The sequence below is a fragment of the Phyllobates terribilis genome, unplaced genomic scaffold (genome assembly GCF_046119375.1).
Source record: "Phyllobates terribilis strain yellow unplaced genomic scaffold, ASM4611937v1 Scaffold_4__5_contigs__length_816908805, whole genome shotgun sequence".
Classification (NCBI taxonomy): domain Eukaryota; kingdom Metazoa; phylum Chordata; class Amphibia; order Anura; family Dendrobatidae; genus Phyllobates; species Phyllobates terribilis.
In genome coordinates, this window is record NW_027362764.1 from 604,053,945 (window position 1) to 604,066,116 (window position 12,172).

Here is a 12,172-nt window from a genome sequence, read left to right on the forward strand (position 1 = left end):
CTCTGCAGTCCAGCTCACCCCAAACCATCTCTATTGGGTTCAGGTCTGGTGACTGTGGAGGCCAGGTCATCTGGCGTAGCACCCCATCACTCTCCTTCTTGGTCAAATAGCCTTACACAGCCTGGAGGTGTGTTTGGGGTCATTGTCCTGTTGAAAAATAAATGATGGTCCAACTAAATGCAAACCGGATGGAATAGCATGCCGCTGCAAGATGCTGTGGTAGCCATGCTGGTTCAGTATGCCTTCAATTTTGAATAAATCCCCAACAGTGTCACCAGCAAAGCACCCCCACACCATCACACCTCCTCCTCCATTCTTCACGGTGGGAACCAGGCATGTAGAGTCCATCCGTTCACATTTTCTGCGTCGCACAAAGACACGGTGGTTGGAACCAAAGATCTCAAATTTGGACTCCTCAGACCAAAGCACAGATTTCCAATGGTCTAATGTCCATTCCTTGTGTTCTTTAGCCCAAACAAGTCTCTTCTGCTTGTTGCCTGTCCTTAGCAGTGGTTTCCTAGCAGCTATTTTACCATGAAGGCCTGCTGCACAAAGTCTCTTATTAACAGTTGTTGAAGAGATGTGTCTGCTGCTAGAACTCTGTGTGGCATTGACCTGGTCTCTAATCTGAGCTGCTGTTAACCTGCGATTTCTGAGGCTGGTGACTAGGATAAACTTATCATCAGAAGCAGTGGTGACTCTTGGTCTTCCTTTCCTGGGGCGGTCCTCATGTGAGCCAGTTTCTTTGTAGCACTTGATGGTTTTTGCAACTGCACTTGGGGACACATTCAAAGTTTGCCCAATTTTTCGGACTGACTGACCTTCATTTCTTAAAGTAATGATGGCCACTCGTTTTTCTTTACTTAGCTGCTTTTTTCTTGCCATAATACAAATTCTAACAGTCTATTCAGTAGGACTATCAGCTGTGTATCCACCAGACTTCTGCACAACACAACTGATGGTCCCAACCCCGTTTATAAGGCAAGAAATCCCACTTATTAAACCTGACAGGGCACACCTGTGAAGTGAAAACCATTTCTGGTGACTACCTCTTGAAGTTCATCAAGAGAATGCCAAGAGTGTGCAAAGCAGTCATCAAAGCAAAAGGTGGCTACTTTGAAGAACCTAGAATATAAGACATATTTTCAGTTGTTTCACACTTTTTTGTTAAGTATATAATTCCACATGTGTTAATTCATAGTTTTGATGCCTTCAGTGTGAATGTACGATTTTCAAAGTCATGAAAATACAGAAAAATCTTTAAATGAGAAGGTGTGTCCAAACTTTTGGTCTGTACTGTGTGTATGTGTATCTATCTATGATATATATATATATATAGATAGATAGATAGATAGATATATATATATATATATATATATATATATATATATATATATATATATATATATATATACACATGTATACACAAAGATGAATTATCAGCTGCATACAAAATCTGTATACGGCTGCTAAAACTACTGTAGAACAATATTGTCTCACATTAGACATAGAATACATAAAAGTAAACTGATAGTCCGCTTGTTGACACAGTGCACAAAACAGATACCAAATAAAAAAGGAGCATCCATGTTAAATGGAATTATTGTGGATATGATGCTTATGTATACATGAATATGCAAAATCCCTATGATCAGCTTCAATTCCCAGCTACAACTTTTTTTTTTTTTTTTCTCTTTTATTTTTAGCAGAATCCTGCGCTTTCACCTATTGCCCAACACAATAATGAGCAAAGTTGACAGTTTGGGCCTTTCAAACATATAGTATTTACTAGATGTTCTCAACCATGGTCAATCCATGTGTAGAATCTTAAAAGTTTATAGTTTTTCACTGAAAATGCTGCAGGCTGCCATGGCCACCATTTTACAAACTAAAGGGGATTGCTACATACAATACATTTTTTAGCTGTAAAGAGTACAGACAGCTTCAATAGACTTCAGTGCCCCTATTGGTCAGTAAGAAGGTGACAAAAGACATATTTCTACTATACCACAGTGAAGATAAATTGTAATAGGACTGCTGTGTTATTTTCAGCTACTACAAAGAGAAAAAAAGATACATCACAAAGTGTTTTTTGCTGTGACCGTATACTCCTAATGAATAATATATATTTCTCCTGCACTGTGTAGCTAGGCAATGCAAAGCAAGACACACTTTTCTTTTTGCTAATGAGGGGTTAATAGCCCAAGCCACCCTGTAGTGCAAACACTCTGTGGTGTAAATTTTCTGTTTCAGTTTGGTCCACATTCTTTGTATGTTTGATTGACCATTTTATAAGATATAAGTAGCCAAAACCATTTTGGGTCAATCAACACGATCTGCGCACAAAGAACCTGCATCTATTTACCTTACCAGCCATGTGGAATACAAAAAAATTCATTCACCTGCTGTGGAATTTTTTGTACAGAAATTGACTTAAAGGGAACCTGTCACGTCCTAGCTGCCCTCTACACTGCCCCCATAGCATTGTTAGTGATGCAGTGTGCATCACTAACCAGCTTTTTTCATTAAAATTGGTGGTATCATAATGAGCCTATAACATATTATATACTTAGATCCTACCTGCTCTTTCAGTCATAGGGGTGTGATAATCATATTCAGTCATGGGTGGGCGCAGCATTCACTCACTGCTGGGGCCACCCATGTATTTGAATATTGCTCCCGGCAAGCGCTGATATTGTGGGACGCATGCACATTTGTACATGTCCGGCCGCCTACACAGTGAGGCTGTGTGATTACCAGCTGAATCTGTGTAGTTCGCAGCTTCACTGTGCGTGCACTATGACGCTCTGTTCCCCACGCGTGCACAGTGAAGCTGGTAACACAAAACCAGGAGTGGGTGATAAATGCAGAATTGGTGTACTGGTTTCTATTGTACCTTTTCTCTGATTGTTCCTCACCTGGTTTTGGCTCCCACTCCTGAGAAAAAATACTGACCAAATACTGATAGCAGTGCCATGGCCTTAAAGGGAGCATCACGACTCTATTGTCTGATATCCTGGGGTCAGGTGTTCCTGCCCTGTCCCTAGTGCTAGGGGCACCCTAGCTATACCTGTTCCCCAGTTAACTTCTAATGGCGAACACGCCGGGGCCACATACCTTGCTGAGCTTCTGAATCCGCCCTTTGTCTGTTCCCACACCCCGCCCAGGGAATAGGGGAGTAGTAGTGTATGGCAATACACCAACCAGACTAGCAAGGTAATACGAACAGGGATAAAGGAAAATACCAATCATTCAAATATACTCTCACGAGCAACAGAGGGAAACACTGGGGAGTGAAGGAAGGAAAAATCAAAGTAGGAGAAGAAGATGATATGCACAAAACCAAAACCAAGCAACAGTCATGCTTCCTCAAACAACACTCCACCAACTCCTGAAACCATGCAGCATGAAGCTAACTCTGGCAATGACTGCTTGACAGAGGAGAGTATATATAGGAGAGGGGAGTGGCCAACACTGAACAGCAGAGATCATCACAGCAGGAAAGCTTCCAGGAGCTCTCAACTGAACAGAATAACCCCTGCACTTCTCTTCTAGAAGAAACCTGCACTGTTTAAAATTAGACAACGTGGTCTTCTCGTTCCTCTGTGTCACGGTAACCCTGTGACAGGGAGTCTGACAGCACAGTATGACTGCTGAAACCAAGCACAGGCGCTCGGTGCTTAATGACGAGGCCAATCATTTATATACACCTTCCTACCTGCTTGGTTTCCATCTATCTCCACCCAAAAAAAAGCTAAACATGCAGGAAACAAAATAGTTGCAGAGAAGTTTAAATTGGCTGTTATTGAATATAAGTAAAAAAAACAAAAAAAGTAAATATGTCAAGCACAACAGACACAAGGACATACTGGTGGGTGGACTGACAGCGAAACCCCCATAATTGATATTGCACTGGTCATATCAGTGGGACAATATATAAGAAATAAATCTACCCATAAAATATGGTAATAGTTAATAAGTTATGCAGAATCGGTTATGCATAAAATGTAAGCAGGAGAGCGAATGGAATAATGAAACCCTGATCAAACAGAGTACATATAATAGTAGCATTAGAATAGAAACAGCTCGCCAACCAAACATACCCAATGTGCATTTCACACTTTGCATTTGTGTTACATTTATGCTTTTTACCTACAGTGGGTACGGACAGTATTCACTTTTTAACTCTTTGTTTCATTGCAGCCATTTGGTAAATTCTAAAACGTTCATTTTTTTCTCATTAAAGTACTCTCTGCACCCCATCTTGACTGAAATAAAACAGAAATGTAGACATTTTTGCAAATTTATTAAAAAAAGAAAAACTGAAATATCACATGGTCAGAAGTATTCAGACCCTTTGCTCAGACACTCTTATTTAAGTCACATGCTGTCCATTTCCTTGTGATCCTCCTTGAGATGGTTCTACTCCTTCATTGAAGTCCAGCTGTGTTTAATTAAACTGATAGGGCTTGATTTGGAAAGGCACACACCTGTCTATATAAGACCTCACAGCTCACAGTGCATGCCAGACTAAATGAGAATCATGAGCTCAAAGGAGCTCAGAGACAGAATTGTGGCAAGGCACAGATCTGGCCAAGGTGTTAGAAAAGAATTTCTGCATTACTCAAGGTTCCTAAGAGCACAGTGTCCTCCATAATCCTAAAATGGAAGAAGTTTGGGACCACCAGAAGTCTTCCTAGACCTGGTCGTCCAGACAAACTGAGCAATTGTGGGAGAAGAGCCTTGGCGAGAGAGAAGAAGAAAGAAGAACCCCAAGATCACTGTGGCTGAGCTCCAGAGATGCAGTAGGGAGATGGGAGAAAGTTCCACAAAGTCAACTATTACTGCAGCTCTCCACCAGTCGGGCCTTTATGGCAGAGTGGCCCGACAGAAGCCTCTCGTCAGTGCAAGACTTATGAAAGTCCACATAGTTTGCTCAAAAACACATGAAGGACCCCCAGACTAAGAGAAATAAGATTCTCTGGTCTGATCAGACGAAGATAGAATTTTTGGTGATAATTCTAAGCGGTATGTGTGGAGAAAACCAGGCACTGCTCATCACCTGCCCAATACAATCCTAACAGTGAAACATGGTGGTGGCAGCATCATGCTATGGGGGTGTTTTTCAGCTGCAGGGACAGGACGACTGGTTGCAATTGAAGGAAACATGAATGCTGCCAAGTACAGAGATATCCTAGATGAAAACCTCTTCCATAGTGCTCTGGACCTCAGACTTGGCCAAAGGTTCACCTTCCAACAAGACAATGGCCCTAAGCACACAGCTAAAATAACAAAGGAGTGGCTTCACAACAATTCTGTGACCTAAACCCAATTGAGCATCTCTGAAGAGACCTGAAAATGGCTGTGCACCAACGTTCACCATCCAACCTGACAGAACTGGAGAGGATCTGCAAGGGAGAATGGCAGAGGATCCCCAAATCCATGTGTGAAAAACTTGTTGAATCATTCCCAAGAAGACTCATTGCGGTACTTCGACTCAATACTGAGCAAAGGGTCTGAATACTTATGACCATGTGATATTTCAGTTTTTCTTTTTTAATAAATTTGTAAAAATTCTACATTTTATTTTTTTTTTAAGTCAAGATGGGGTGCAGAGTGTACTTTAATAAGAAAAAAAAATGAAATTTTTAGAATTTACCAAATGGCTGCAATGAAACAAAGAGTGAAAAATTTAAAGATAAATGGTAAATATCACATTCTAAATATTTGGTGGAAAGCAGTGGGATTGGCAGGAAAGTAGTGGTAAAACGTTCAGTAGATCAGTGCCCACTCTTGTGCTATTTTATTGTTTTGCTATTAGTAAGACGTGTTTCATACTCTAGAAAGGTGTAGGGTGCATGGAGAAACACGGTCGGTCAGTAATAGATTCGAGTATGACCACGTACTGTATTTTAGTCAATTTATACCAGTAAATTATAGGAATAGGAGAAAGCAATGACAAGACATGGGGGGTACTTAATTAAGGCAACAACAGCTGTTACTATGTACTTCAATTGCAGTTACCAGCTGATAATGACCCAACTAGCCGTGTTGGATTTTAATAATTTGCCTGCCCACTCAATGGTTGGTAGAATAGAAATAATAGATTTAGCTTTTCAAATAGATTTTCTATATTCTACCTCCTACAAAGCTTTCTGTCATACAGGCTAATTAGCTAATGACCCCTTTAATTCATAGGTCATGATTCCTCTTCCAATATGCTCGGTATGTAAATTTTTATAAAAATACACTATTAGCACCCTTTGGGCATTAATATTATAATACTTATTTATCATTTCATTAAGACCTATGCTATTCTTAAACCATTGGCATTTCAAATTGCATTTAAAATAACATTTGAGGAGGAGCTGTCACTACCCCTGGCATCTGTTTTAGAAAATACATGTAAGGCTATGTGCCCACGATGCAGAAATGCTCCGGATTTTTCCTGAGCGTTTCTGCATCTCCCTGGCAGAAAAAACTTATGCGGATTGTACATGCGTTTTCCTGCCGGGGACATGCGGATGTGAAGCGTTCTTCACATGCATTTCCGCATGCGGGTTGACAAGCGCTTTCCAAGCGATTTTAGCATCACTTGGAAAGTGCTTGACAACTTGGTCACACTATACAAATCCATGCAACCGGCATGGATTTATATACTGTGACCGTAAAGAATGGAAAAAATAAATCTATACTTGTCTTCCGATGGCCCCCGCAGTCTTGCTTCGCTCGGTGCTGACTGCCGGCAGTTTGCAGTACACTGAAGGGCCTGCCGACGTCAGCATCGCGTGACCCGTCACATGACTATGACGTCAGCGCAGGTCCTTCAGTCCATTGCGATTTGCCGGCATGGGAGGACGAGCGCAGCGGGGGCCATCAGAAGGTAAATATAACATTTATTTTTTATTTTATTCTTTTTTTCACAGGTTCTATGGTACCCAGGGTCCGGAGGAGAGTCTCCTCTCCTCTAAACCCGGGTACCATCCGCACATTGAAACGCGTGGAATGCGCATCTACATATGCAGTGATGAGTAATCCATGCGTTTCAATGCAAGTCAATGGCGGCGAAAACGCAGCACTTCCGCAAAATAATTGGTAGTGCTGCGTTTTTTTCCGCAATGATATCCATTGCAAATAACAGTTCTGGAGCATTTTCTGAATTGTAATGTTCTATATTATTCCTCCTAGAAATATATGAATAAAGGGACCCAAAAATGTGTTGCCATTCTCTTTGTCAATTTGGCTGGCATGTCTCTACAGCCTCACACTGTACTGTGTGCTGACAGCATGCAGGACATACTTTTATCCTGATAATGTAAAAGTGCATTAACACCTGACGGCATTAAACGACCACCAATCAGGTCCTTGTTTGCTGATCAGCGGTCATTTAATCCCTTCTCGACATAAGACGTCCTGGTACGTCATATGTTTTTTCCTTGTCTTTAAAACAGGCTCAAAAATTGAGGCTGCCTTATTGTCAACAGATGGTGGCTATTATTCAGTCATCATCTGCCTCTAGCAACTGCAAAAGGAGCTGAGCTCTACTCACTGCTGTTAACTTCTGAAATGCTCTTGTCAATATTGGCACGCCATTGTACATACATGACCATCCCCCAAAAATGCAATTGCTGGGTTCCGATGGTTTACCATGGTGGCCGGTCGTCTGCTGTGCCTGTCATGATGGCATTTCCATGAAAGGCCCTCTGTCCGCTCAGAATGAATGTTTAACCCAAGTCCCACTGCTCGGTGCTTCATGGCGGGGCCAGTCATTTAAATACCTCATCCCACAGGCTTGTTTTCCCTCAGTCTCCACCCCCCTTTTCTTTGATTGACAGCTCTGGCTCAATAGTCAGAGAAGGGCAGAGATAGATGGAGATGACCTTCTTGATAACTTATCAAATAAGGTTACCTCACTTAAGAGGATTACGATAAACTAACATTGCACAAGTCATTGCCTGAGGTGTCATGTAAGGTGTCAAACAACACTTTTTGTTTGTTCCGAGATATTCCAGAGCTGTGTTGGGGTAAACATGGCTACTTCTGTACATGCTGAGTGCACAGATATTTAGCATATATTTGGTATTGCTACGCTTGTATATTTATACATTATATTTGGTATTGTTATTACTTATAGATCACATTGTTCCAAAATACATCAATGACCATGTATTGCCTACCGGTTAAGATTAGAAAAGCAAAATGAACATCTAGTGAATTATGGTGGAAAGAGGATAATTGATTAAATAATTCTATAAAATTTGGCTTAAAAGAAATCACGTACAACATTCAAAGATCAACTTGCCAAATACAAAGGCATATACAATTTCCGAAGAATTGCTAGCTTAGGTGGAGTTTTCATATGGTTTCAAAAGAGCATCATTCACCACACACTGGATAAAAAAGCTTTATTCTGGAAAAATGTTCTGCGGACCGGTGAAACTAAACTAGATCTCTTTGGCAACCCATTTCCTTGTTGTGTTTATACAGACTATGCCCACAAAGAAAAATGCGTATTAGTACGGTAAACAATGGTGGGGGATCAATATTGCTTGGGCGCTGCTCTGTTGTCTCTGGGATTGGAGGCCTTGAACATGTTCCAGGAGCACTGAGAAGGATTATCAGAGTATTTTGGTGTAAAAGTGGGTATACATTACCTGATTTGGCAGCATTAAACAACCATTGAATGGTTAATATTTACTGAATGGCAGTTGTTTAATAGCCTGTCTACACAGACAGCCCCCGTTTAAATGGGTTGTCCAGTACTATTAATAATTGGCCAATCTATTTTTGTGATGAAAATAAGTGTCTTTGTAAATACCTTGCTTTGCTGTTACAGCCTGTGAGCGGCGCCTGTCACTGGCCACTCACAGGCATTACATGACCCCTGCTGATGTCACGTCAAGTGAGGCATGACATCAGTGACGCGGTCCCCGTGGTGGATGCTGGGCTGTGGGCGGGGTTACCCCCTCGCGTCACACCCAGCATCCACCGCGCGCTTTCCCAATGAATGGAGAGAGGGAGAGCGCGCGGTGGATGCTGAGTAACCCCGCCCACAGCCCAGCATCCACCGTGGAACGCAGCAGTGAGTCACCCTCGGCTGCATCCGGAACCTGATGTGACATCAGCGGATGTCGGAGTCGGCTGCAGCCGGGGGTCACGTGATCCCTGTGAGCAGTCCGTGATAGCGCCGCTCACAGGCAGAAACAGCAGCGCAAGGTATTTACAAAGATACTTATGTTGAAAATAAAAAATAGATTGGCCAGTTATTAATAGTAGTGAACAACCCCTTTAAGGATGTGCTCTCTAACGATGTGTAATAGATTATTCAAAGCGCATAGACTTTCATTGTTATCGGCAGTGCGAGTCATGTTTACACAGGATGAGGAGTTGCCTAAAAAGATTATTTATTTTTTTGTGAAAATCAAAAGATAATTTCACCTGGTGAACAAACGTTTTGCTTGTTCATTGGGTTATTGACGATCTGTTTAGACTGCAAGATTATTGTGAATGAGAGTTCTTAAGAATACTCATTCACGATAATCTTGCAGTGTAAATGCACTTTTAGAAAACTAGCTTTGAGTCGGACAATATGGGTCCTACAGTGAAATAATGACCAAAAGCACAAATCCTAAAGAACAAAAGAATGGTAAAGAAGGAAAAAAATTGACTATTTTAAAATGGTCAGCAATGATCCCAGTTCGCAATCCTTAGAAAAGAGTTTAAATCTGCTTTTAGGAAAATTAACTGCAAACATTCTGGGACTTGAGAGAATTGTATTAGAAGAAACAACCAGAAGAAAAGTGCAAGAAGCTCACAGAGGGCTACAAAAAAGAACATGTGAAGGTTGCCATTGTTGCCAAAGGTTGGGCAAACAATTAGGGGAAGGGTGCCTTTAATCTGGTCTATGCCTTTTTAACTCTTTCTTCTTCTTTTTTTTTTAAATAACCACATGTATGGTCAACTTTTGTTGAATGTATTTGGACATGCTATTAAAAATTCTAATGCAGATGTGGAAAATATCCACTTACCGTATTTCAGAAGATCTTCGCTTATTTATAACAATAATATAATCTTTTTTATTTATAACCAACATTGGCACCCTTGCTTATTTAGCACAACTGTAAGACAGATGTTAACATGTAGCAGCCAACAGAAAGGAATTGTTCTGACCAGGACATAATGTGAACAAAACAAGGAGTATACTATGAATATAGATGTACTTTGTATTCAAGGAGTACATATAATACTCAATTTTTCTCGTAATAATATTTTGAGCTGCATGGAGATGTCTTGTCAGTCTATTACATATAATTCCAACAAGTGTCCTAAACTTTTCTTACTTACTGTATATTTCCATTCAGTACATCTGGTAGATATATGGAACATTATTGAAGCACTCCGAGAAAATTCACTTAACAATCTGGATCCTAATGTAGAACTGAACGTGGCACGTCTGGAAGCTGTTTTATCAACTATATTTTATCAGCTCAATAAGCGGATGCCTACAACTCATCAAATTAATGTAGAACAGTCGATCGGCTTGTTGTTAAACTTCTTGTTGGCAGCCTATGACCCGTAAGTATTTCTCTGCTGTATAAATCTAGAGGATGTATAATAATCTGTGAACGTGGGAGCTGCTAACTGAATAGGGACCATTTGGTTTCAATAAGGAAAGTTATCATCTTAAAAACAATTTAACAGTTCTTAGAAAAATGCAAGTGGCAGAAATTACATGCTAAGACACTTCTAATACAGGGAAGCAGATTTTACTTTATTTTTTTTTGAGTAAGCAGTAGCACCAAATCTTGTGAGATGCTCTTCCTTAGGAGATGCCAACCATCAGGGGGAACATGTGATTCTATATAGCCTCTGAATGGAAATGGAGCCTGTACTCAGATCTGCAGGCTTTAGGTTGGACTCCTCAATTTGACTGTTTTGTCAACTCACTGGTCCATAGAATACAATCAATATTAGCGATTGATTCACCTATTTTCCTCAATATTTCCACTAAGCAGATTAACAAACATGGTAAATTATTTCACCAGTGCATCCCAAAGTATTAGAAATCAGTGAAATACAAAATGTACCCCTCCTACAGCCATGAGCTTTCATACAAAATATTATTTATTAACCATGTAATAAAATCCCCTTTGTTTTGCAACTTTGCTAAAGGAAGAGAATATAGCTGCTTCTAAAGGGTTAATCTGCAGTAGGAGAGTGAACATTGCTGTTTCTAAAGAGTTTATTTGCTTATACAAGGGTCTCTTACAATATACTGTACATAGGTAGTACAGTATATAATACAGGATTATTCTGAGTCCTTTACTATAAACTGTACAGGCCCGTCACCAGCCAAGCCACACGGAAGAAGGCTGTAAGATTTACATCAGCTGCTTCTATCCTCCTGCTGTTCCATGACACATTCTTACATTCAGTGTTATATAATAACATCCTACATGAAGTAAGAGAGCAGCACACATCTTTGTGTTACTTGTTGCACACTCTCCCCCACACATTGGTAAAGACTTTGAAGCAGAAAGTCTCACAAAGCCATAAAAATAGGGTGAAAGTGGAGAGCCCAAATTCAGCTGACTTCTGTCTTTCTCTCTCTGGGCTATAGCTTTTTTAGCGGCATTGGAGAGGAAAGTATTTAATTTGTCTAATTATATTATATTACATTATATTCACACACATTGTGTATATATAGGGTTGTTGACAAACATTTTAAAACTAACTGAAATTTTGGTTTTCACAAAGTCTGCTGCTTTAGTGTTTTAACCTCTTTTAATTGTCAGTCTCTATTATTACTGATGTGAATTGTTATGCACACGCCCGGGCTAAGCGGCGTGTGCGTGTGATTGGTAGTGATTCCACTGGACCGTGCCGGAGAGTGAATGCCTGGAGGGGCGTGACTAAGTATTCACCCGATCCGACCAGGGTCGCACGACGGCATACGACGCCAGTGCACCAAGGAGGAACCGAGCAGAGGGACCAGGTGCTACTCCAGGACAGACCCCGGACACGGCTGTTGACCCACACAGGGGAATACAGGAACAGGCAGGTAGGCTGGCACACAGACTGGTGGGTATAGGCAGGCACGACTGGTATGCAGGCAGGCGGGTAAAGACAAGCACAGCTAGAGTGCAGACAGGGAGGCACTAGCAGGTAGGAA

General features: G+C 40.9%; 1 protein-coding gene across 36 annotated transcripts in view; it reads left to right on the plus strand.

The window, feature by feature from the left end:
- The window catches only part of DTNA (dystrobrevin alpha), a 303,097-nt gene that overhangs the window by 194,682 nt on the left and 96,243 nt on the right, over nt 1-12,172 (plus strand). For all 36 annotated transcript variants that reach the window (XM_073679246.1, XM_073679234.1, XM_073679228.1 and 33 more), the window contains one exon: nt 10,362-10,575. In XM_073679246.1, the coding sequence (XP_073535347.1) occupies nt 10,362-10,575 (214 nt within the window). The remainder of the gene's footprint in view (nt 1-10,361; nt 10,576-12,172) is intronic.